We start from the raw sequence: 26,888 nt of genomic DNA, 5'->3' as shown, positions 1-26,888 counted from the left end.
CAGTTTCTACTCCTTGAAATTTGTTCTATTATAAACTCAAAAATCTCAGTTTGACTTGAACGCTCCTCGTACTTACCTGTTCTGAAGCTGCTCCAGTCTGGTCTTCAGTGATGTCCTCTGTGTGCAGGAGAAAGCCGACAATGGCTGGGAAATGCCTGGGAAGTGACGTAGCCTATAGAGTTACTATGGGACTTCCCTTTTCGGCTGTCTCTCCTACACACTAAAGTCACCGCTGACAGCTCAGCCTGGGACTGGACAGAGCAGCTGCAGAACAGGTAAGTATAGTATTTTTTTTTCTTTACAGGGCTAGATAGATTAGGCTTAGAATTTGTAGGTTTAGAGTTAGTTAGGTTTTTGCATTTACTTCAATTTTACATTTTTTTTTTTTACTTTAAACTAACGCCCTTCTATTCTCTGTATACAATGCACTGTAATTCTTGCACAGGTGATACGGCCTATGTTTGGTCTTAAAATGTATATGTAGTACCCCCTTGCCCCCTAGAGCAGCCTTTCTCAACTAACATTCCATGGAACCCTAGGTCTCCTCCAGAGGTTGGTAGGGGTTCCTTGAGTAATGGGCAATGCCTCCCTCTCAGATAAGTAACCACTGACACAAATGATCTTTTTAGCTATATATAAGAGGGAACTATTCCCAAGGACCACAAATGTAAGGAGCATTCTTACTTCTGACCATCACGCTAGTGTACTGTGAGCTCTAAATATAGTAATTATTAGCAGGGGTTCCCTGACCCTGGAAAGTTAATTCAAGGCTTCCCCCATGTTTAAAGGGTTGCAAAAGGCTGCTCTAGAGGCTATAAGGGACCCTCAGAGGTCAGGTGGGCTGGCATTTCACGGTACAAAGGGTAAACCGCGCTACTCAAACAACAAAAGAAAGCAACCTATAAGCAGCAACCCTAATCGTAATACTCCGATATAAAACTAAATAGGTGAACAAAATGAGCTGCGCTAAAAACAAAAAATTTAAAACTAAAAATTAATCAAACACCTAAAACCTAATCAAAACCTATACCAATAAACGTGAAAAACAATATTGAATTGACAAAAAATGTGATTAGTAAATAGTATACATGAATACTATCATATCATCATAGAGTGAATAAAGAGTATACTAGATCTAAAATGAAATTAGTATAAATAATATAGAAAAAGCCCCACAATAATTAATGTAAATTGAAACAAAAAATAATAATGTGTGCTAAATCTAAACGAATAAAATTAACAAAAATAATATTCAAAAACCATAAAAAGTTCATATGTGATGAAGAAAAAAATTTTTTTAGTCCAAAAATATTATTGATTCTTCAAACTTGATATTAGGGTGCAAAAATATCCACAAATGCGTGTATATAGAAAATATTCAAAACAATCCTCCACCAGTGAGAAGAGGGGCCGCTTACCAGAGCTTTAGATCCCAGTGTTAGTGAGATCAGTAAGGCAACAGCACAGAGGTTTCTGGGTGAACCGTCACAGGCATCCCACCATCTACATCTCCAATACGAAGGCTCCAATCGGGGAACGAAGGTGTCGTAGATAGCTGACACCACGCTGTCTCTATCTCCAGTACGAAGCCTCCAATCAGGAAACGAGGGTATCGTGGATCATATATAAAAGATCAAAGACACTCGCATAGCGTAAAACCACTTGGTTTAATAAAGTAGAATTTAAAAAAATTTACACTCACATACGTAAAGAAAAAACGATCACATAAAAAACGAGCCGGCCGGACTCGTGTGCCGCCCGCACTTCCTGGTTGGGCGTAGAACGCGGAGACGTCAGAACGCCTATCTCCCTACGCGCGTTTCGTCACGAACGGACGTGTTCACGGGATGCGGGACGGCGTTCTGACGCACCGCCTATATACAAAATCCTAAACAAACAGCCTCGGTCTGAGCTCCATGTTGTCCTCTCAATCCACCATGTTAGGTGAGGGAAAGAGGACTGGAATGCCCATATTATCACCCAGTCCACCATTTTACATAAGGAGAAAAAGGTAAAAAATTTTCCCTACTATTACGCAGAGGCAAACTCATAATCATAACCCTCCAGATTCTTTTAAGAACCATAAATTAAAAATACAAAATTATCATAAAAGTACATTAAGGGAAAAAAAGAATTAAAAATATATTCCTTTCAAATACCAATTGAAAAGTATATTTATCAGAAGGTATCCGATGAGATAATAAAAAAAATTATATTAGGCACAAACAAAACAGTCCAAACGAATAAACAAAATAGCTTTTGTAGTAAAGATATGTACTGTCTTGTATGTCGAGATACTAATACGTTCTTCGTCATAAAAATTTTTTTTTTTATCAGTGGAAATTGGAAACTTTTTTTAGTAGTAAGACCACAAATACAGAAAAAAAATGATAAAGGCAAAAAACCTCATCAAGGACTCATGGAACTCACACCAAGTTTACAGTTAAAAAAGCAACAACAACCACAGGAAGCCTAAGCTGTATAAACTATTCCAACCAATCATGTATTATTCAAGAATTGTCAATAAACGCATTTACGTCTACTTCAATATTAAGACCATGAGGGACGTAACTTTTTAATCTGTGTATCCACATCATTTCGAGCTTGGAAATGCTTCTTACCAAATGAGTTCCCCTCCAATGGGGATTGAACTTGTCAATTCCCATAAAGATTGTGTTGGTAGGGTCTCTATTGTGTGCCAGCAGGTAGTGTTTGGAGACCGAATGCTGGGTATATCCTCTACGGATATTCCCAATATGTTCGTTCAAACGTACATGTAAAGCACGTTTGGTCCGCCCTACATACTGGAGGCCACAAGGGCACTCCAGCATGTAGACCACTGCCTCTGAGCAGCAAGTGATAAAAGGTTCTATAGTGTAAGACCTAGATGTGACCGTAGATCTAAAGGTAGTACTTCTCCTAGACCGACAGCCATTTAAGCTACATACCGTGCATTTCCTGCATTGATAGTACCCAGTAAGGTTCGAGAAAAAATGCGGACGATTAGTGGGTGGGTCCAAAACATTAGGGGCCACCCTGTCCCTCAAAGATGTTACGCCTCTATATACTACTTGGGGTCTGTCAGGCAAAATAGTTCCCAATACCGATGTTCCCAATATTGAGACGTAACTGTACAGAACAGGATGTTTTTATACAACAGGCCCGTGTTCTCACTCAGAGGTTCATTGATAAAGGCTATCCATCTGAACCCTTGACACGTCTGATAGATGAGATTAGTCAAGTTGAAAGATCCGATTTACTAAAGGAACGAGAAGGAGGCCGTCAAAACAATTTTCGTTACCCCTTCATCACCAACTATTCTTGCCAACACACTAGGATCAAACATATACTTAAAAAACATTGGCATGTACTTAGGAACGACTCGGTATTGGGAACTATTTTGCCTGACAGACCCCAAGTAGTATATAGAGGCGTAACATCTTTGAGGGACAGGGTGGCCCCTAATGTTTTGGACCCACCCACTAATCGTCCGCATTTTTTCTCGAACCTTACTGGGTACTATCAATGCAGGAAATGCACGGTATGTAGCTTAAATGGCTGTCGGTCTAGGAGAAGTACTACCTTTAGATCTACGGTCACATCTAGGTCTTACACTATAGAACCTTTTATCACTTGCTGCTCAGAGGCAGTGGTCTACATGCTGGAGTGCCCTTGTGGCCTCCAGTATGTAGGGCGGACCAAACGTGCTTTACATGTACGTTTGAACGAACATATTGGGAATATCCGTAGAGGATATACCCAGCATTCGGTCTCCAAACACTACCTGCTGGCACACAATAGAGACCCTACCAACACAATCTTTATGGGAATTGACAAGTTCAATCCCCATTGGAGGGGAACTCATTTGGTAAGAAGCATTTCCAAGCTCGAAATGATGTGGATACACAGATTAAAAAGTTACGTCCCTCATGGTCTTAATATTGAAGTAGACGTAAATGCGTTTATTGACAATTCTTGAATAATACATGATTGGTTGGAATAGTTTATACAGCTTAGGCTTCCTGTGGTTGTTGTTGCTTTTTTAACTGTAAACTTGGTGTGAGTTCCATGAGTCCTTGATGAGGTTTTTTGCCTTTATCATTTTTTTTCTGTATTTGTGGTCTTACTACTAAAAAAAGTTTCCAATTTCCACTGATAAAAAAAAAATTTTTTATGACGAAGAACGTATTAGTATCTGGACATACAAGACAGTACATATCTTTACTACAAAAGCTGTTTTGTTTATTCGTTTGGACTGTTTTGTTTGTGCCTAATATAATTTTTTTTATTATCTCATCGGATACCTTCTGATAAATATACTTTTCAATTGGTATTTGAAAGGAATATTTTTTTAATTCTTTTTTTCCCTTAATGTACTTTTATGATAATTTTGTATTTTTAATTTATGGTTCTTAAAAGAATCTGGAGGGTTATGATTATGAGTTTGCCTCTGCGTAATAGTAGGGAAAATTTTTTACCTTTTTCTCCTTATGTAAAATGGTGGACTGGGTGATAATATGGGCATTCCAGTCCTCTTTCCCTCACCTAACATGGTGGATTGAGAGGACAACATGGAGCTCAGACCGAGGCTGTTTGTTTAGGATTTTGTATATAGGCGGTGCGTCAGAACGCCGTCCCGCATCCCGTGAACACGTCCGTTCGTGACGAAACGCGCGTAGGGAGATAGGCGTTCTGACGTCTCCGCGTTCTACGCCCAACCAGGAAGTGCGGGCGGCACACGAGTCCGGCCGGCTCGTTTTTTATGTGATCGTTTTTTCTTTACGTATGTGAGTGTAAATTTTTTTAAATTCTACTTTATTAAACCAAGTGGTTTTACGCTATGCGAGTGTCTTTGATCTTTTATATATGATCCACGATACCCTCGTTTCCTGATTGGAGGCTTCGTACTGGAGATAGAGACAGCGTGGTGTCAGCTATCTACGACACCTTCGTTCCCCGATTGGAGCCTTCGTATTGGAGATGTAGATGGTGGGATGCCTGTGACGGTTCACCCAGAAACCTCTGTGCTGTTGCCTTACTGATCTCACTAACACTGGGATCTAAAGCTCTGGTAAGCGGCCCCTCTTCTCACTGGTGGAGGATTGTTTTGAATATTTTCTATATACACGCATTTGTGGATATTTTTGCACCCTAATATCAAGTTTGAAGAATCAATAATATTTTTGGACTAAAAAAATTTTTTTCTTCATCACATATGAACTTTTTATGGTTTTTGAATATTATTTTTGTTAATTTTATTCGTTTCGATTTAGCACACATTATTATTTTTTGTTTCAATTTACATTAATTATTGTGGGGCTTTTTCTATATTATTTATACTAATTTCATTTTAGATCTAGTATACTCTTTATTCACTCTATGATGATATGATAGTATTCATGTATACTATTTACTAATCACATTTTTTGTCAATTCAATATTGTTTTTCACGTTTATGGGCTGGCATTTCACCTTGGGGTAGGATTCTTGATATGTAATGAGGACACAAACAGATGGGTGCCAGTCACCTTTAAACAGTTTAAAGAGTTTATTCAGGCTTGTAAACTCTAGGGTGAGAGGGTAAGGGCACGGCATGGTGCATCATGAACCACAGATTCCAATTATTGCTTTTGGTTATATAGATAGGCCCTTTAAGCTGAAACTGGAACTTTGTATATTAAGACATTCAGTGGAGCAGCAAAACCCATACAGCCATATGATAACTAACCTTTAGGCTGAAATGGCACCCTGTATTTTACCAACTGTACATAACTGTGGCAATACAGTCACTGAGCAAGCCAAAATACTTTCTGCAGTGTTCAAGCATTCATCTTGTTCTTCAGGATGCTCTCTAGCAGATGTTTCTCACTGGTGCTCCAGTCCAGATTTAGGTTCACTCCTCCTGGTCAATACCTCGGGCCAGGCACTGCAAGCTTCAGGTCCCAGCTTTGGGCCTACCTTTGTAAAGCATATGTATCCTTCCCAGGTAGCAGACCTGGGAGGTCAGATGTGGAGCCAGAGGGAGAGACTGTGGTGTTGTTTTGGAGTTAAGTCGTTGCAGCCAGGAGGGCTAGCAGGATTTTCATCGGATGTACTGGGATCAGTAGTCCACCAAGTGTCAGTTAGCACATTTATTCTTCTCTACTAAAACAGTTGCTATCTCAAAGGGGGACTGCAGATCCCTGCCTGTAATGGGCTATTAGGAAAACATTAGGACTTATCCAGAGTGAGGCCTAGCCATGTGCTAATGGAGACAGGAACCTAGATTTGGACAGTGAAGTGAAGCAAGTGATCCCAAGTAGTGTGCTGGGGGAGATGTGCAGAGGAAGAGACTGTCAAATCTAGACTCAATTAACATTCATTTCTTTGAGATGTATTCATTATTTGGGCATCCCATGTCCCTTTTCCCCATCCAAGTTTAACCCCCTAATAAAAACAACAAAACAAGCAAGAGTCATTGTCCGGGAAAGTGTGCCAAAATGGATGTCTGACCAGCAGGGTGAAATGAGTTGATGCTAGTACACGTATATATTAAAGAGAAAATGCTATCACATAGGGGTCTATTGGTTGGGCCAGATAGGCTGCGCATGTGCAGCTCAGTGTACATGCCAGGGAATGTGGCAAACAGGCAGGTAGGTGTATTTTTATTGAAGAAGAGACATCGTTTGTCACTAAACTCTGGTTTAAAAAAATATACTTATGTCTGTATTCTTAAATAAAAAAAAAGTTCCTTCTGTTGCTCTCGGCCTCCTCCAAATCTCTTTTTTTTTGTGGATGTGATCTAACTTCCTGTTAGAGGGTCATTATGTCTGTTCTCCATGGTCCCACTTACTGTAGGATAGTAGCCACCCTCTCTTGCTCGCTTCCAACATGCACTAGGGACTATGGAATGTGTAGCATGTGAAGAGCAGTGCACATGGCCACAACTGACTTGCACTACTCCTTATAAACTAATGGAACTGTTCGGGAGCTCAAGAGGGGAAGAAAATCACCGTAAGAAACAATTTCATGAAAAATAGATTACAGGATCCAATGACTGTGTATGGACTATTTTTGGAGAATAATGCCGTGTACACACGATCGGACTTTCCGGCAGAAAAGGTCAACCGGAATAATTTCATCAGATATTCCGATCGTGTGTGGGCTTCATCTGACATTTTTTTTTCAAAAATTCTGACGGACCTAGAAATAGAACATGTTTTAAATCTTATATTCTTATTGGGAAAACCGTTCGTCTGTATGCTATTCTGATGGACCAAATACGACGCAAGGGCAGCTATTGGCTACTGGCTATTGAACTTCCTTTTCTAGTCCTGTCGTATGTCATCGACTTTGGTGTGATCATGTGTTGGTTGGTCAAGTCCGTTTCAGTGGAACTCCGTCGGAACTCCGGAGAGTTTTTTCTGATGGAAAGTCTGGTTGTGTGTAAAAGGATATCGTTTAATGCCACTTTAGGAGTATATACTAGAATTTTTTAAACCCTGATTTTAGTGTCTCTTTAAACCTACTATAACTTTTTTTTTCTTTTGCTGCTTTGAAGGACGATGAGTTGCCAGGAAGGCTGTGTTCACAGATATCATATCGTTAACAATACTCTTGAATGTTGTTTTAACAAAAATAGAAAATGGAGTCATAACAATTTGCTGCGTTGCTCACACAGGGTGTTGACTAATGAAGGAAAAACGACATTGTTACTCTAGGAGATCTGATGTTTTTGATCTCGTGGAGATGTGGCAGGTGGCTGGATGGCATTATGTTTTATTTTCCTCAGAATAACAAAAGGTAGATGAGTACATGCAGATGACAGATTTGTGGTGTCAGGGCAAAGAAGCCATCAAAGGAAAAACCCTGTACTGGGAGAAATGTGTTGGCTGTCATTTCTGATTTTAACATGTTTTCAGTTTGCACCTATAACAAGTTTGCAGACAGGGGCTCTTTTTTTTTACATGAACGTAACCGCTACTTATATGTTTTTTTTTTTTTTATTGTATTATATCCTTGGTTTGAAGTTCCTAGGTTTGTGGCAAGTTGTGAAAGCAAAACTGTTTTGTTTTAGATTTTTTTGATGGGGCATGGAAGGGTTAGAACCTCTGTCAGATTTTTATTGCTGTCTGTGTCCCCACTGTGTCTCCTCCTTTTTTGTCCTAATGACCATTGTGATCAGGACAGAAAATGATGGGACGTCTAAAATTCTAGAGTTGTTATCAGTACAAAAAGTGAAGGAAAATCTTTCAGAAGGATAACTTGCTTTGGTGATTACTGTATAAAGCCTCATGCACAGTGAGTGTTTAGCCCACGTGTACAAGGCTCTAGTGTTTAGCTGTGGGCAGAGGGCACAGGTGTCCCATCCAGCACCTAAACACCAGATCCACATGCACCAGGGCCAAATGCTCAGTGTGCATGGGGCCTCAGAGGGCGTTACATCTTACATTGAGGAGAATTTCTTTGCATTTCCTCTTGTATCTCAGAGACAGAAAATGGAGGAAAATCTCCCTAATGCCGCGTACACACGATCGGAATTCGGGCCAGAAAAAGACAGATGAGAGCTTTTCATCGAAAAATGCAACCATGTGTATGCTCCATCGGAATTTAGCTGTCCGAATTTCCGTCAGCCAAAAATTTATAGCATGTTCTCAATTTTCCCAACGGAAAAACTTTCTATCGGTAATTCCGATCGTGTGTATGCAATTCCGAAATGCCAAAAATCATGCATTCTCAGATTCAACTACGAGACAGAAGCTATTGGCTACTGGCTATTGAACTTCCTTTTTCTAGTCCCGTCATACGCGTTGTCATACATGCCATACATGTTGTACGTCACCGCGTTATAAACGATCGGAATATGATGTGACAGTGTGTAGGCAAGACAGCTTGCGCCGAATTCCGTCGGAATTCCGTCAGGAAAACCATCAGAGCTTTTTCCGACGAGAATTCCGATCGTGTGTGTACGCGCCATTACAAGGACCCAGAGAGAGAGACAGTGAAGAGGCTCTGGGGCGCCAGTTGTACAGATGGAGGAAGTATGCCTGAATGAGCAACAAGGTATTCCATCTTTGTTCCTAAACCCATCAACTTAACTGCTTCTCAAAACAGTTTCATTCAAGGCTTGCCATGAATGGAAACTGTCAAAGTTGCTTATATGTTTTGTCAAACTGTCAAGCCATCCAATTAAAGTTGGAGCTTAGTACCCAAGTGCGGGGAACCCTAGAACGAGCTCTCACTAGTGCCCCCTGTGGTGGGCAGAGGCTGTGTTCATGTAAAATCAGCATCAAGGCAGCTCTCTGAATTAAAAGCAAGACTTCTCCAAGAGCACACATGATGACCCTTTGTAATCCATTGCCAAACTCCTACAATTTTGACACATATGCACTACAGACACAACTTCTGTTAGACTCCACCTCTCCCCAGGCATGCGCCATTTCTGACCCGGTGTGTCACTGAGCTTTTACCAGTCTCCACCAACATAGCAGTCCTATCCCCTGACTCCCAGGATCTGTACGTTGCTATTGGATACAGGAAGCAAATTACTCATAAACCCATGCTTGTTCTCCTCCAGAGGCCTCACTTAATCACTTGTGACTCCATGGCTAGGTCCCTACATTCTTCGTGCCGCAAAGATACTCTCATTATGTGGGGAACCGGATGGCTGTAAAGGGGCCAAACATCATGCTGTGTCACCCACTTCCTGGCCCTCCAGGTTCCACTACCTTAGTTTATTCATTACAAGTACAACATTATAAAATTAAATTAATAAACTCCCGGTAGTACCAATGGCCAGTACATGCCTGTTTGCAGGCACTATTTTTAGCACTGTAGCACCTGCAAAGCGCCCCAGTTTGAAAGGGGTCTAAGCAATGTTGCAGGCCAGTCATCCAGATCCTACACTCAGGTCTGTACTTTCAAGTCCTGGATGCCTCCCTTCAGTGTTAGGCAAACATCTCCTTAATGCACTCTCCAGACTGGATCCCTTTTACAAAGTCTGCTGTTTCAGTGTTTTTAGATCTTTTTGTCAGATGTTACTAGATACAGAAGTATAATTACAAGCATTTCATAAGTGTCATAGGCTTTTATTGACAATTACATGAAGTTTATGCAAAGACTTAAAATTTGCAGTTTTGACCCTAATAACTTATGGGCCACATCCTGACTGATGGCAGCCCATTCTTGCATAACCAATGCACAAGTTCTCAATGGGATTAAGTTCTGGGGAGTTTCCTTGCCATGGACCCAACATTTCGATGTTTTGTTCCCCAAGCCACTTAGTTATCACTTTTGCCTTATGGCAAGGTGTTCCATCATGCTGGAAAGGGCATTGTTCATCACCAAACTGTTCTTGGATGGTTGGGAGAAGTTTCTCTCATAGGATGTTTTTGTACCATTCTTTATTCATGGCTGTGTGAGTGAGCTCATGCTCTTGGCTGAGAAGCAACCCCACACATGAATGGTCTCAGGATATTTTACTGTTGGCATGACACAGGACTGATGGTAGCACTCACCCATTCTTCTCTGGACAAGGTTTCTTTTGGATGCCCCAAACAATTGGAAAGGGGATTCATTAAAGAAAACAACTTTACCCCAGTCCTCAGCAGTCCAATCCCTGTACCTTTTGCAGAATGTCAGTCTGTCCCTGATGTTTTTCCTGGAGAGAAGTGGCTTCTTTGCTGCCCCTCTTGACACCAGGCCATCCTCCAAAAGTCTTCACCTCACTTTGTGCGCAGATGTACTCACGCCTGCTTGCTGCCATTCCTGAGCAAGCTCTGCACTGGTAGTGCCCTGGTCCCTCAGTTGAATGAACTGTACGAGACGGTCCTGGCGATTGCTGGAATTTCTTGGGCGCCCTGAAACCTTCTTCACAAATGCAGTGGAAGTGTTTTTTATGAGATTAGGTTCATGTTCATAACAAATAGGGACTTTGCAATTAATTGCAATTCATCTGATCACTCTTCATAACATTCTGGAGTATATGCAAATTGCCATCATAAAAACGGAGGCAGCAAACTTTGTGAAAATGAATGAATGTGTCATTCTCAGAACTTTTGGCCATGGCTGTATAAATAATGTTTGGGGGTTCTAAGTTATTTTCTAGCAAAAATAAAGATTTTTATGTAGCGTCCTGCACAGCCAGGCACACTACATTTTCACAGCACACTTGAGTTAGAAGAACAGCCTAATGTTTTGGTTTTATGTTTTATTGAAGGGAATAAACTTGGATAGGGATAATATGGGTGCACACTTGACTTTCAGCAAATGGACTCTTCAGAGACACAACTATATACAGTCGGTATATACACTTCTCCTCTGCCTCCTGCACAACTCTCGATTGCAGCACTACAATTCCCAGGACAAGCTGGCACACTGCTGGGTGATCTGACAAAAAAGACTCAGTCAGATACTGTAGGTAGCAAAAGCCTATTACAAGCAGGGACTGTAGTCCCTGTCCTGTGGCTACTGATCCCAGCACCACCTCTTCAGGCACTGCCAGCCCACCTGGCTGCAGCTGCCCCTTTCACTAGCCCTCCTGGCCACTCATCAGCAGTCCTCCCAGACTAACTCTGCATCCATCCCAGACTGCTCTCATCAGTCCTCTAAGGCATGCCTCCCAGTCCTCTTCAACTGCAACACTCACCAGCCCATCTGGCTGTCTTCCTCCCTGGAGATTTGCCCAGCAGTATTCTCCTGCTGTCCTTCTCCTGCTCCCATGCATCTGGTCAGGACAGGCCATAAAGAGGGTCCCTTCCGCACTCGAGCCCAGGCCTGAGGTCACCCCTCCCCCTAGACTAGGGGGCACCCTCAAGGGCCACCAACAGCCTAACACTCCATCTCCAGCTTCCACCCAAACTCCACTGCCCCAGCTGGGCTGACCCTGCATATTTGAGGGGGCTTGCCCCCTGCCACCCATCTGTTGGGGATTGGTCAGGGCCCCCAGAATGCCACAGACAGCTCCTCCTCACCTCCACTCCCATTCTTCTGGAAATTTCTAGCAAGTTCCAGAAGTAGGGGGTCATCCAGCCCTCCCTGAATCCCTCACCTGGCCCAGATAACAAACAAAGACTTAGCTGTCAGCCAAGCCTAAACAATTTTCCTACACTACAGAAAAATCCTATTCTAGCACACTAGAGGGTGCTACATTTACTTGTAAATAAAAAGTGGCAGAAAGGGCCTGGAGCTGAAGTGGATAAGCTTGTACTCCGATGCACTAAATACACGTATGCGCATACAACGTAATCTCTGAACACAAGAAACACAGAGCACAGTCCACTACTACTCTGAGTGAAGGTCTATCTCAGTAATGGTGAACCTTGGCACTCCAGATGTTTTGGAACTACATTTCCCATGACACTCATGCTCTTTGCAGTGTAGTTGAGCACCATGGGAAATGTAGCACTAAAACATCTGGAGTGCCAAGGTTCACCATCACTGGCCTATCTAATTCAACCCACTTCCTGTGAGCCCAGGCTGTCATGGACACAACCTCAGACAGTGCATTACCATATTGGCCTGAGCTCACAGTACAATACAGCATCATAACATCATCAACCTTCTTTGGAGTGCTGAAGACCATCCATTACCACCACAGGGTGGAAGAGGACCTAAGGGTGTCATATGACCAGCCAGAACTTCTGTATTTAAAGCGAAGTTCCACACAACAATGGAACTTCTGCTTTGCGGAACCCTCCGGTGTTAATTTGGCACCTTTCAGGGGGGAGGGGGGTGCAGATATCTGTATAAGACAGGCATTTGCACCCACTTCCGGGCATAGACCCCCGCAGGATCTGCGGGGGTCAACGCCACTTCCCGCCCTCCCTGCCGGGAGACACACGGGTACCAGAGACAGCAGGGACCATTCGGATTGCGCAGCACGACTCGCGCATGCGCTGTAGAGAACCAGGAAGTGAAGCCGCGAGGCAAATCCCTTCCTGATTCCTTTACCGAAGATGGCGGTGGCAGCATCTGACGACTGAGGGACGGTTCGACCTCGGGTGCCGACATCACGGGCGCCCTGGGCAGGTAAGTGTCCTTACTTTAAAGGTCAGCAGCTGCTGACTTAAAAAAAAATAATAATTTGACGGAACTCCGCTTCAAAGTTGCAGTTTAGCTTTTTGTTTTTTTAAATAGGCCCCATGATGGCCAAGGCATATGGCGTGCATGGGCAAAGCACAGGTACACTTTCCAAGATATATCTGCAAATATGTGCATCTTTCACTAAGCACTGTATATTCCTCTCAGCTTCTCCCTGTGTTTTCCAGTTCCATCTTCATGTAAACAAGCAGATTTGTTTCTTCTTCGGCAAGGAATAAAAATAGCTCTGCATGCTCATATAAGGACATGTTTCAAATTTGCAGGCATTAGACACAAATATCACTCAATGTTCTTACTTCTAGGTTCTATCAATCTCTATACACTGGACTAATGTGACAGCGGGCCGCCTCTGAAATATCAGAAATCCAGATCCCCACATGTAGTGATAAGTGAATATCAGCAAATTTGCTGTGACATGGACGCTGGCGTACACTTTGTGGGGTGATCAGTAAGGTGGAGCAATAGGAGGGAAAAAGGGGAAAAGTACAGATTTATTACAAGTGATACCAAAAAATAATCAGGTATGTAGGCAGGTAGTCAGCGGCAGCCTCTCCTAACCCAAGGAGCGCTGGTGCCACTCCATCAGGTTACTGAGGAAGGGAAATGCAGTATTCTGATGATTTCTAAATGCCTTCCTCATTTAATTCCAGGGAGCAAACAAAGCAGTCACATGGCCGCTAGTTACTACTAAGGAGAGCCAACTATAGGACCAATGTGTCCTCTGCTATGGGCTCCATGCACCTACTGTAATTGGGTGAGCCTGTGTCTAGTGTAGACACAAAGTTCTCCTGAGATTTCAGGGACCATCTTGTAGGGTTGCCACCTGTCTGGGATTCTCCCGGACAGTCCGGGTTTGGAATTATGTGTCTAGGTTTCAGTCTGACTGAAACCTGGACGCTTTATTCAGACTGGGCTGTGGCTACCCAAGTAATTGAGACAGTCACACAAACATTATTCAGACTGGACTGTGGCTCCCCAAGTAATTGAGACAGTCACACAAACATTATTCAGACTGGACTGTGGCTCCCCAAGTAGCTGAGATAGTCACACAAACATCTGTTGCCATCCAGGAGCTGTGGGCCGCTGTCTGGGGCAGGTTTAAGGCACTGGGGAGGTGGGGGTGCAGGACGATGATGTCAGCACGAGGAGTTTGACCAACAGCTGCCCTAGCGTCGGTTTTAGTCCGTCGGACTAGCATACAGATGAACGGATTTTTAGACCGGACTCGAGTCTGTCAGACAAATTTGAAACATGTTCTATTTCTAAAGTTCATCAGATTTTTGGACAGCAAAGGTCCGATGGAGCCCACACACGATCTAATTGTCCGACAAATTCATTCAGTGAGACCTTTGCTGTCGAAAAGTTCTGCTTGTGTGTATGCGGCATAAGTTCATTTTTTTAAAGTCTTTACAGTTGTCCAGTATCCCAGATACAAATAAAACTTAGCTTTTTGATTTTTTTCCAAGAAGTTTAACTTAATGTTTAATTAAATCAAGACCCGCAATTTGACTATCTTATTTCAAAGACTAGCGGCCATTAACGCCTATTCTTTGCTTTTCTCTCCATTTTCACAAACACCCGTTTTGTTTCTTCTGAGTCTATCCCACCCACTAATTACTCAGACAGAGCAAGCATTCCTTGGCAAAAATTTATATAGTTTAGATGGAAAACATGTCATGGCAACGGGCATAATAATTGCATCCTGATGTCAGTTATGAGTTTTATGTTTAGCTCTTGCTCAGTTTGTTGAGGTTTTAAAAAGTCTAATTTAATCACTGAACCATCTCTCACCCTGCTTATTCTTTATGATATAAAAGGATCGATGGGTCAATCAGTTGCAAACTCATATTTCAGTTACACTGGCCTGAGTCATTTGGTTTCTGAGGTTGCAAGGTGTCATCATGTGTTCACAAAGTCCACCACCCCCCAAAAAAAAATCACATTATATGGATAGCAATTACCAATGAGACGGGTTTGGTTGGAGACAGATTCTGCAAATCTTGGATGTGGGCTTGTTCTCCGAAAGTCCGACCGTGTGTATGCTCCATCGAACATTTGCTGTCGGAATGTCCTGCCACAAATGTTTGAGAGTAGGTTCTCAAATTTTCCGCCAACTTCACTTGTTGTCGGAAAGTCCGATCGTGTGTACACAAGTTCGTTGCACAAAAGCTCACGCATGCTCGGAATCAAGAAGAAGGAGCCGCATTGGTTATTGAACTTCCTTTTTCTCGGCTCGTCGTGCGTCTTGTACGTCACCACGTTCTCATGTTCGGAATTTTCAACAACATTTGTGTGACCGTGTGTATGCAAAACAAGTTTGAGCCAACAACCTTCGGAAAAAATCCACGGTTTTGTTGTCGGAAATTCCAATCGGATTTTCCGACAACAAATGTTGGATGTGAGCTTGTTGGCGGAAAGTCCGACCGTGTGTATGCTCCATTGAACGTTTGTTGTCAGACTTTCTGCCAACAAATGTTGGCTAGCAGATTCTCAAATTTTCAGCCAACGAATTTTTGTTGTCGGACTTTCCGATCGTGTGTACACAAGTCCGTCGCAGAAAAGTCCACGCACGCTCGGAATCAAGTACTAGTAATGGACATATCACATGACTATTGAAATTCCTTTTTATTGGCTCGCCATACGTCTTGTACATCACTATGTTCATAATGGTTGGCCAATATTTGTGTGACCGTGTGTATGCAAAACAAGTTGGAGCCAACAACCTTCAAACTAAATTCAACGGTTTTGTTGTCGGAAAGTCCGATCGTGTGTATGGGGCATTAGAAACCAGTAATGGCCATGTTCTAGGCCAGGGATCTCCAAACTTTCAAAACAAAGGGCCAGTTTACTGCCCTTCAATCTTTAGGGGGGTGCCGAACTGTGGCCAGTGGGAGTAAATAATTCCATAGGATTGGTTTTCAGTGGGAGGAATAGTGCCCCGTCTTTGGTGTCAGTGGAAGGAATAGTGCCAGTGGAATAAATGGTCGGATTAAGGCAAATGAAGGGCCACGTCTGGCCCTTGGGCTGCAGTTTGGAGACCTCTGTTCTAGGCTTATAGGCAAGATATTGTCAAGCAGATAGCATGGGGGGGGGGGGGGGGGGTAGGAAATTCCTTAGGGGATCATGTACCAAAGCAAAAAAAAAAGGTAAAAAATTCCATCTCGCATTGTTTTTAATAACGCTTAAAGTGAAACATTTAAAATGTACAATTCTTTTAAATAGCATGCCTGGGGGACGCCCTTAACCTTCATGTTATATGGTGCATCTGTAAGATGTATACAACCTTATACAGCAAAACTGAAATTTACAAATAAAAAAAAGGTGTTTAAATTGCCAGTAAATGACAGCGCCTGTTGCAAACAAAGGAAAGGGAAAAGCTGGCGCAATGACTAACCAAACATTATAGCAGCAATCAAAGAAAATAGATGATAATATGTATATAATTTTTATATCTGAAACAAGTATATATATGTATATAAATAAGTCCCGGCAATAGGAGGTGGGGAGGAATTCATTAAATAAAATAGATTACACCAGTGGCAGCTCCCTTGAGAGTTGAAGCAATAACTCTGGAAGACAAATGGAGAAGAGACAAGGTGCGCCAATCTAAGTGCAGTATGTATAAACAATTTAACCACTTGACCACTGGGCACTTAAACCCCCTTAATAACCAGACCAATTTTCAGCTTTTGGTACTCTCACATTTTGAATGAAAATTACTCATACAACACTGTACCTATTTGAAATTTTTGTCCTTTTTTCACACAAATAGAGCTTTCTTTTGGTGGTATTTAATCACTGCTGGGTTTTTTATTTTTTGAGCTATAAAAGAAAAAAGACCGAAAAATTCTGTAAAAAATAAATTTTTCTTTGTTTCTGTTATAAAATTTTGAAAATTAGTAATTTTTCTTCATATATTTTGGCCAAAATTTATACCACTACATAGCTTTGGTAAAAATAACCCAAATCGGTGTATATTATTTGGTCTTTGTGAAAGTTATAGAGTCCACAAGCTATGGTGCGAATCTCTGAAAATTGATCACACCTGAAGTACTCATCTCATTTCTTGAAACCCTAACAAGCCAGGAAAGTACAAATACCCCCCAAATGACCCCTTTTTGGAAAGTAGACATTCCAAGGTATTTAGTAAGAGGCATGGCGAGTTTTATGAAGTTGTAATTTTTCCCACAATTCTTTGCAAAATCAAGATTTTCTTTCTTTTTTTCACAAAATTGTTATATTAGCAGGTTATTTCTCACACACAGCATATGCATACCACAAATTACACTCCAAAACACATTCTACTACTGCTTCTGAGTATGGCGATACCACATGTGTGAGACTTTTACATAGTGTGGCCACATACAGAGGCCCAACATGCAGGGAGCGCCATCAGGCGTTCTTGGAGCATAAATTACATATATCATTTCTTGACTACCTCTTACATTTTTGAAGGCCCTGGAGAACCAGAACATTGGACCCCAAAAATGACCCCATTTTGGAAAGAAAACAACCCTATGTATAATCTATGAGGCATATCGAGTCTTTTGAACATGTTATTTTTTTTCTACAAGTTTTTGGAAAATGTGTAAAGAAAATGAGAACGCATGTTTTTTTTTACACAACGTTGTCCATTTACACAATATTTCTAACACATACCAGGTACAAAACTAAAATATAAATTAAGCTTTGGCGCTAAAACCTTTTTGTGCACTGTGAATACTAAAATCATATATGAGTGTGAGATGATTTATTATCTCTGCTGGTACTCTGAAGAATATTAAAACAAATTTCAGTGAAAACCTCTTAAAACCACTGTATACGTGTAAAAGAATGCGTGAAAAAAGAAAAGGGGATGTGTGTCTGTTAATTTACACCTCAGAAAATGCACATATGTATTGGAAAAAGTGGTGAATCGATCATATAAAAAACAATTCTACTGTGCTCGATAAACATACATAAACCAATATCTGAAAAAACATATGCAAATATGTTCAAAGTGATAACGTTTTGTGAAAGTACCCAAAAGAATAATAATAATAGTAACAAAAAATCTTATAATGTCCAACGGAAATTTTCAAAGTCGCATCAACCAGTTGCTGTAAAAACGCATGGAACTTTCATCAAATGAGGAAGGTAGAGTAAAGTGACTAGTGCAGAAGGGTTAAATACATTCCTCTCCGGTGCGCCACTCTGTGTTAGGCAAGAAGTATGTATATGTGCTCACCAGACAAAAAACCCTCAATGGGTTAATCAGGCAGCCACAGTATGAGCCACTGTGCAGCTTTCTTTGGGCTCTGCTTCTGCTATGCTGGGGAGATGCTTTATACTTTTCCTTCCACAAGTGGTCCGTTTAGCAATTATACATGAAGGGAAACAGAAGTACAAACATAGTGCAATACTGTTGTTTGAACGTTTTTTATGTTTATTAAGAAGTCAGGTTACTCACAATATCCAAAGAGACAAAATCGCTTTCAAATTAGCCGCGCCGGCGTTACTGCTTGTATGCCAGTGTAAGGTGCACGTTCTAGGCCACGCCCTACGCGTTTCGTCAGAGCGACGTCATCTGGGCTCCAGATGACGTCGCTCTGACGAAACGCGTAGGGCGTGGCCTAGAACGTGCACCTTACACTGGCATACAAGCAGTAACGCCGGCGCGGCTAATTTGAAAGCGATTTTGTCTCTTTGGATATTGTGAGTAACCTGACTTCTTAATAAACATAAAAAACGTTCAAACAACAGTATTGCACTATGTTTGTACTTCTGTTTCCCTTCATGTATAATTGCTAAACGGACCACTTGTGGAAGGAAAAGTATAAAGCATCTCCCCAGCATAGCAGAAGCAGAGCCCAAAGAAAGCTGCACAGTGGCTCATACTGTGGCTGCCTGATTAACCCATTGAGGGTTTTTTGTCTGGTGAGCACATATACATACTTCTTGCCTAACACAGAGTGGCGCACCGGAGAGGAATGTATTTAACCCTTCTGCACTAGTCACTTTACTCTACCTTCCTCATTTGATGAAAGTTCCATGCGTTTTTACAGCAACTGGTTGATGCGACTTTGAAAATTTCCGTTGGACATTATAAGATTTTTTGTTACTATTATTATTATTCTTTTGGGTACTTTCACAAAACGTTATCACTTTGAACATATTTGCATATGTTTTTTCAGATATTGGTTTATGTATGTTTATCGAGCACAGTAGAATTGTTTTTTATATGATCGATTCACCACTTTTTCCAATACATATGTGCATTTTCTGAGGTGTAAATTAACAGACACACATCCCCTTTTCTTTTTTCACGCATTCTTTTACACGTATACAGTGGTTTTAAGAGGTTTTCACTGAAATTTGTTTTAATATTCTTCAGAGTACCAGCAGAGATAATAAATCATCTCACACTCATATATGATTTTAGTATTCACAGTGCACAAAAAGGTTTTAGCGCCAAAGCTTAATTTATATTTTAGATTTCTAACCTATTCCTATCCTTAGGGACAGGTCTCAAGCACAGGCAGCTTTAACCCCTTTAGTTTAATCTATAATTTATTTTTATTTACTTTCAATTTATTTAGATTTCACCATATTACATTATATATATATTCTTCTTTTTTTCCCTTGCCTGTGTGGCGAACGGGTGGAATTTGTCCATAGCGCAATCTTATCTATTTTTTGACATACCAGGTACATACCAAAAATTACACCCCAAAATAAATTCTCCTACTCCTCCTGAGTATGGCGATACCACATGTGTGAGACTTTTCCACAGTGTGGACACATACAGAGTACCAATATGCGTTTCAAATCTAATTTGACTACCTATTACACTTTTGTGAGGCACTGTAGTGGCATGGATGTGGCATGGATGAGCATGAATGGGGATGGATGAGCCCTGGATGGGGATGGCTGAGCATGAATGAGAATGGCTGGGTACAGCTGAGTATGGCTGAGTATAGATGGGATGGCTGGGTATGACTGAGCATGCTTGAGTATGGCTGGGTATGGCTGAGGAAGGCTGGGTACGGCTGGGTATGGCTGGGTATGACTGAGTACGATTGAGTATGGCTGGGTATGGCTGAGTACGGTTGAGTATGGCTGGGTATGGCTGAGTATGGCTGAATACGGTTGGGTATGACGAGTACGATTGAGTATGGCTGAGTACAGCTGGGTATGGCTGGGTCATGCCATGACTGGTGGCTCCCACGCGCATGCGCAGGAGTGACGTCACTCGACTCCAGACAGTCACAGAGCCGGAGTTCGTGGCCCCGGAAGGACGAGGGGTGAAGATGGACACTCCCTGCTAGTGGGGACAGTGGTGACATTGCAGGATTTAGTTTCAGGTAAGTGACACATAATGGGCTACTATGCGATGCATAGTAGCCCATTATGCTTTACCTTTGCAGGGAAATAAAGAGGAAGTAAAACTGATTCGTAAACTTAGAGGAGCTTCCCTCAAAAGGAGGAAGTTCTGCTTTAAGTCCTCTCCCCCCTCCTCTTCCAAATTTGGAAGGTCGGTTTTTCGGGGTGGGGACGACGACGACCTAGTTTTGACAGGTACCCGCTCCCACTTCTGCTCGGATCACCTAGGCCAGTGATGGCGAACCTTGGCACCCCAGATGTTTTGGAACTACATTTCCCATAATTCTCATGCACTCTGCAGTGCAGTTGAGCATCATGGGAAATGTAGTTCCAAAACATCTGGGGTGCCAAGGTTCGCCATCACTGACCTAGGCAATTCGAGTGGAAGTTCTCCTCTGCTCACGTTTAAAAAACACACAATTATCTGTCCAGGGATCCAGCGATGTCCTCACTCGACCCGGTTCTTTGCCTGTCTTCGAGTCCCTGGCACCGGCATTTTAACTGTGGGCATCCAGGTGTGACTTCTACTGGCTTCACACCTGGCTGCCCACTGTGCATGCACAAGTGGTGCATGGTCCGCAGTGTCGTGGGACCTGTGACTTGTCCTAAGAGGCTGCTGGGAGAGGTGTGGGGGGTGGGTGAACTTTCACTCTGATCGCCTGGGTGGTTAGATCAGAAATGGGAGCAGGTACCTGTCAAAATCATGTACCCCCATCAAAAAAGACATTCTAAATATGAAAGGGGGGGGGGGGAGAGGAGGGAAAGAAAAACTTCCCCTTTAACCTGATCCTAACCAAACCTAACCCTAAAAATTAAAGCTGAATTCCAGTCAATTTATAAAAACAACCACTCTGTATAGTAAGGGCATTAAGCTTGTTTATTCTAGAGCACATGTTATACAGAGTAATACTTCATTCCTCGATCCCGCAGGCTCTTAACACTTAACCTTGGGGACACATGCACATGACTATATGATTCTACATAGGATCTTGCTGGCAATAAGATTATATGTAAAATCTTGTTTGTACACTTTACGTATGCAATGTTTGTGCTAACATTTACACGTGTACATTTACAATGTACTCTATTGGTTTTCTATAACACAAGTGGCTCCTGCCTCTACACACACAGAGACCAATCAATGTTCCTTTGTCTTCAATGATGAATTTGTGTCTAGGGAAATTTGAAAGATGCAAGCTGTCTTTAATAACCCATTTAGTTCTTCAGCTCAACTTCATCAAATAAATCACAATCGGGCGTGGCAGAATAGTTGGTCAACTGAACGCTATCATTTACTTGCTTAAAGTGGAGTTCCACCCAAAAGTGGAACTTCCATTTATTGTACTCCTCCCCCCCTCTACAATTGGAACCTTTCGGGGGGGGGGGGGGGGGGGCAGGATACCTACCTACCTACCTACAGGTATGCTGTCCCTACTTCCGGGAGTCTCAGCCTCGGGTATTGACATCACTGCGGGCCTCCCTCCTCCTTCCCCAGCCACCAGGCCAGTAGGAGAGAGGAACGACACCTTGCGCATGCACAGTAGGGTTTCCAGCGTGAAGCCATAAGGCTACACTGTCGGGTCCCCTTACTCACAATGGAGGCAGCAGCACCTGACAGCTGATGGAAACATCAGCTGCGGTGCCAACATCGCTGCACTCCAGGACAGGTAAGTGTCCGATTATTAAGTATTTGCAGCTGCTGGCTTTTAATTTTTGCAGTGGTGGGCGGACCTCCACTTTAAATGCAATTGCCAAGTGTAAAATAACATCTTTGGGATCGATAGGTCTAATTTTGATTGGACTAGCTCAAATATCACTCAAAACTCCCGAATGGGTATTGTGGCAGCTTGATCAATATCCTTTGCCACAAACAAATAAATTAAAATTTTAACTCTTGAGTACCTCCACTTTTGTTGAGAAAAAACACTCCCCTCTGTGTGATCTATGTAGAATGTAAGCATTTTAACAACGTTTGTTGCAGATTCCTACCTGTTGTAATTCTGAAGGACTAGCTGTTTGTCTGTGTCCATGTTCTGAGTGAATCTGTATGGGAGTGTTTTTATAATTATCAATCAGCTGCTGCACCTGCAGAGTTCTAATGAGGAAAGTGGCAGGATCTGCATCCCTTTAGACGTGATTTCCTTTTTGGAATAGCTCAACAAAAATTACATTTTTAATGCTGGAGATGCCAAAAAGTAGACTTGTATCTTAGTGCAGACTTCTGGGAAAATTGGTAAGCCAATCACATAAGCAGGAAATTTGATTTTTAGCGGGCATTCTGCACACCATCTGTGTATAGAATGCCTCCAGGTAGTCATATTGCATTTTATAGAAAATGACAGGGCTACAGATTGAAAAGGAAAGGAATTTTTCAATAACATTCAATTACAATAGGACTTGAGTTGTTATTATATACTGTATATTATTTTATTTTATTTTTTGCCAACGAAAGTGGAGTTACCCTTTAAAGCAAATCTGTCACTTCCCAAAAAGCATTCCTCCTGCAAATGCGGTGAGCAAAAGTACTACATACATAGGTTTCTACTGCACATTTTCATCACTGTGACAAAGACTCTATTAAAATGTCACTCCTGACATTTCAATAAAGTTCTGTGAAAAAGTAAACAGTTCAATGTGCTGGGGTCAGTTCTGTCCCACAGTGCACACCAGTGGCTATGTGCCACGGCTTGATGGTGTGAGCGAGCTCTTACATCTTATAGGTGTGTCAGATTCCTGTGTCCCTGCTGTGCTCAATGGACCCTACTGCCAGCATCTACATCCCCAACATCTACATCCCCAACCTCTACATCCCCAACCTTAGGGAGCATGAGCGATGGGCTGTCTATTTTTTGCAATTGAGATATAACATGGTGTCACCAAATGCCGAGAACCTCAGAATTGGGTGTATGAATATGGTGCTGGCGAAATTGAATGTTTTTCTTGCCCATTCATTCCTTGAGTGCAATAATGTATGCCTATGCTCCTGAAGAAGCGTATATATACATGTAACATGTATAGCCTAGCTACTGCACAACAAGACCAACTCCCACCAAGACTGATAGAAATACCATTTGTTATCATAGCCTGGCACTTACCCCATCTAGGTAGCGGATGGGGTGGACAGGTAGCGTGTGTCCTAGCGTGATCCTCCTCCCTCCTCCTAGGCGTCCAATAGGATCACCTGTCCTTACGGCCAATCGGAAAACGGGTCTCACCCGCTTCTGATTGGCCAGATTGAGGATCAGCGTTTCAACAGCGAATATTCATTTGCTGTTTTAACACACCTGGGTGGGTTCTGGTCGCATCCTCTGCAACCCCAGCCCATCCTATTTTGAAGCCTATTAGAGCCTCTGGCTCTAATCAGGTGCTTAAAAAAAAACATCCGCTGTAATTTATGCGTCCGGTGCCCTGAAAGGGGCCAGGCGCATGAATAAGGCATAGCTCTCAAATGTCCCTGTTTTCGAGTGACTGTCCCTGATTTGGAGCAATGTCCCTCTGGCCCTCTTTCCTCCTCATTTGTCCCTCATTTTGGTCTGATCTATATAGATGTATATAAAATGCACTTTTTATCTATCAAAAAGTGTTTTCCAGCACTAAACCTTTCATCTGATTACTAAATTGCTGCATTTGTAAATTCCAAAAGCCAATATAAAGGAATATTAGTGGTAAATAAAAAGCACTTGTGGGTTTAACCAATCTTGTTTTTTTGTACAATTCTCCTTTAAGGGGGCGTGGCAAGGGTGTGTGTCCTATACCTGCATACTTTTGCTGATAGGTGTCCCTCATTCCCATCTCAAAAGGTTGGGAGGTATGGAATAGGGGGGCGGCCATGGATAGAGTCATGTTATGCATGAATCTATCCATTGCATATAGGGGGTAGTCTGGAGAGAGGGGACAGCACCCGGGCACCCCTAATGGACGGGCCATATTAATATTTAGGTAACACTTACTCAGGGGCGGACTGACCATTCAGCCACTCGGGCACTGCCCGAGGGCCCCGGGCCACTAGGGGGCCCCATCAGGGTTGCCAGCCTCAGTAAAACCAGGGACAGTATGTAAAAATCCTCTCCAGTACCTTCTTAGCCAAAAGAAACATGTCTGTGTATACTATGTGTACATGTATGTGTATACTGTGTGATTGTATACTGTGTGGCCCCATAATCTCCGATTGCCTGGGGGCCCCATAATCTCCTATTGCCCGGGTGCCCCATGAGTTGTCAGTCCGCCTCTGCACTTACTTTGCAAATATTTTAATCATTGTCTGTCTGATTGTTATCCATTTTTAATCAATTTATAATAAAAACATTTTTAATTATAACATTGTGTACATTAGTGCCTATAAAGTCCAGTACAGGCATACCCCACTTTTAAGTACACAATGGGGTTTATTTACTAAAGCTGGAAAGTGCAAAATCAGGCTCACTTCTGCATAGAAACCAGGTTTTGTCACCAAAGCTTAATTGAACAAGCTGGGGTTAGATGCTCATTGGTTTCTATGCAGAAGTGAGCCTGATTTTGCAATTTCCAGCTTTAGTAAATAAACACCACTCTGTACTTAAAAGTGGGTTATGCCTGTACCAATTTCCCACTATTATTTCCTAGTAGTCAATGATGTTGATTTACTAAAACTGGAGAGTGCATGGTAGCCAATGTGCTTTTAACTTCAACTTTTTCAATTAAGCTTTGCCAATAAAACCTGGAAGCTGATTGGTTATTATACACAGCTGTCCAAGATTTTGCGCTCTTCAGTTTTAGTAAATCGACCCCAATGTCTTCCATTGCAGGAAAAAAATATATATATATTTTTAAATTGCTTTAAAAAAAAACGATCTCCCAGAAAATCTAAAAGCTGCAGGAATTTTGTTGCTGGAACCCTCTGCAGAAAATGAAAATCAGGTCGGTGACTCAACTTACAGGAATCTGCGCAGACGGTAATATCCATTTTTAGGCATGTTAAAGAAACCGATAATTATTTTCAATTTAACAAAAAAAATAAAAATTCTACAATTCTGTACAATATTAGAGATCTGCTATTATTATTATTATTATGTTATTATTTTAGGGTCAGACTTACCATGCACTTTGCAGACTCTGAGGATGGAGAAGATGATGACAGTCCACACAGCGGAGTACTCCATTGGAAAGCAATGTACAGTAAATGTCAGGGTATCACAGACAGTAGAAGTATGTTGATCTCAGATTCACGTTGTCACAAGTGAAGGATGTCAGGGAAAGCCTTGCTGAGCCTCTCACGCTCCTCCCTGAGAAAGTTCTGAATCTGTCAGTGTGGGGCGAATGGAAGAAACTTGTAGTAGCTGCTTGGTGAAGTTTATTATGACACGTGGTGTGATGAATGGGTGGGATTGTTTAGAATAACAGTTACCATTTATGGCGCATGGAGAGAAAAATCTAGAGAGGGATATTGTGGGAAGAATTACTCACATTTATAGGGAGAGGATATAAAAAAGGGAAAACATACATTTTGCATGCTTGGTGCACCGTTTTTTGTTATGGATGTAAATTGTCAAAAATCTTTACCTCAGACTTCTGTGACCTTTTATACTATCAAAAGTGTCAAACTGGCAGACCGCCAGCTGTTGCGGAACTACAAGTCCCATGAGGCATTGCAAGGCTGACAGTTACAAGCATTGCACAACTACCAGCGCCAGTGTTTAAAAAAACAAAAACAAAAAACAATTGGAGCACTGCTGCTTCAATTATTAATGTATTAATAAAGCAATTCGCAGATAAAGTGAGTAGCGCAGGTCCACACACTAAAATATAACTTCCTTCAGTGTAAATATTAAATATTAGTGATCTTAGAGAGGAACTGCAGTCTGCTCACATAATTTGTAATAAAAAAAAACATCTTTGCCATTCTGAAGCTTCCCTCTAACCACATTGCATATCATTTTATATATACTGTGATTTCTGTACTTGCCAAATATGCTGCACAGACTCCACTGAGTCTGGCTGCAACCATTTTAACTGTGGGCAGCTGAAGCTGCTGCCTGTTCACTTTCTGGATTTACACAGACACACCTCCAGCTCTGCAGCTTTCATTGGCCCTCTTATGACTCATCCCCCATCCCTTCCTGGCAAACTCTCAGGAGAGTGAGAGAGAGCTGTGCAGTGTATTTGAGCATCATGGGAAATGTAGTTCCAAAACATCTAGGGTGCCAAGGTTCAGTAGCGTTGCTAGGTGGGGGCGGGGGGTGCGGGCCCATTGTGGCACCGCTAACACCGCCGCTGCCCTGATGATCTACTCCTCGCTCTGTGTCAGTGGAGCAGACTAAAGCTGCCGGTGCCTCCTCCTCTCTGTTTACATCCAATGAGGAGGAGGAGCCAGAAGGACACACACCACTGTGTGTATACGTCCGCAGCCACGCTGTACTGAGGTCTGTACTGTACACTTTATTATAAGTAGATGGACATGTGCAGGCGGG

General features: G+C 42.1%; 1 protein-coding gene across 1 annotated transcript in view; it reads right to left on the bottom strand.

The window, feature by feature from the left end:
- LOC143961067 (intercellular adhesion molecule 5-like) overlaps positions 1-25,752 on the bottom strand; it is a 53,965-nt gene extending 28,213 nt beyond the window's left edge. The window contains exon 1 of the mRNA XM_077470208.1: positions 25,517-25,752. Within this exon, the coding sequence (XP_077326334.1) occupies positions 25,517-25,580 (64 nt within the window). The 5' untranslated portion in view covers positions 25,581-25,752. The remainder of the gene's footprint in view (positions 1-25,516) is intronic.
- Between the last annotated feature and the right edge of the window lie 1,136 nt (positions 25,753-26,888).

The sequence above is a fragment of the Lithobates pipiens genome, unplaced genomic scaffold, assembly GCF_037356315.1.
Source record: "Lithobates pipiens isolate NorthernLeopardFrog02 unplaced genomic scaffold, aLitPip1_a1.2 Scaffold_8, whole genome shotgun sequence".
Taxonomy (NCBI): Eukaryota; Metazoa; Chordata; class Amphibia; order Anura; family Ranidae; genus Lithobates; species Lithobates pipiens.
The sequence above is the reverse complement of the archived record's forward strand: the minus strand, read 5'-3'. Positions and strand labels throughout refer to the sequence as shown.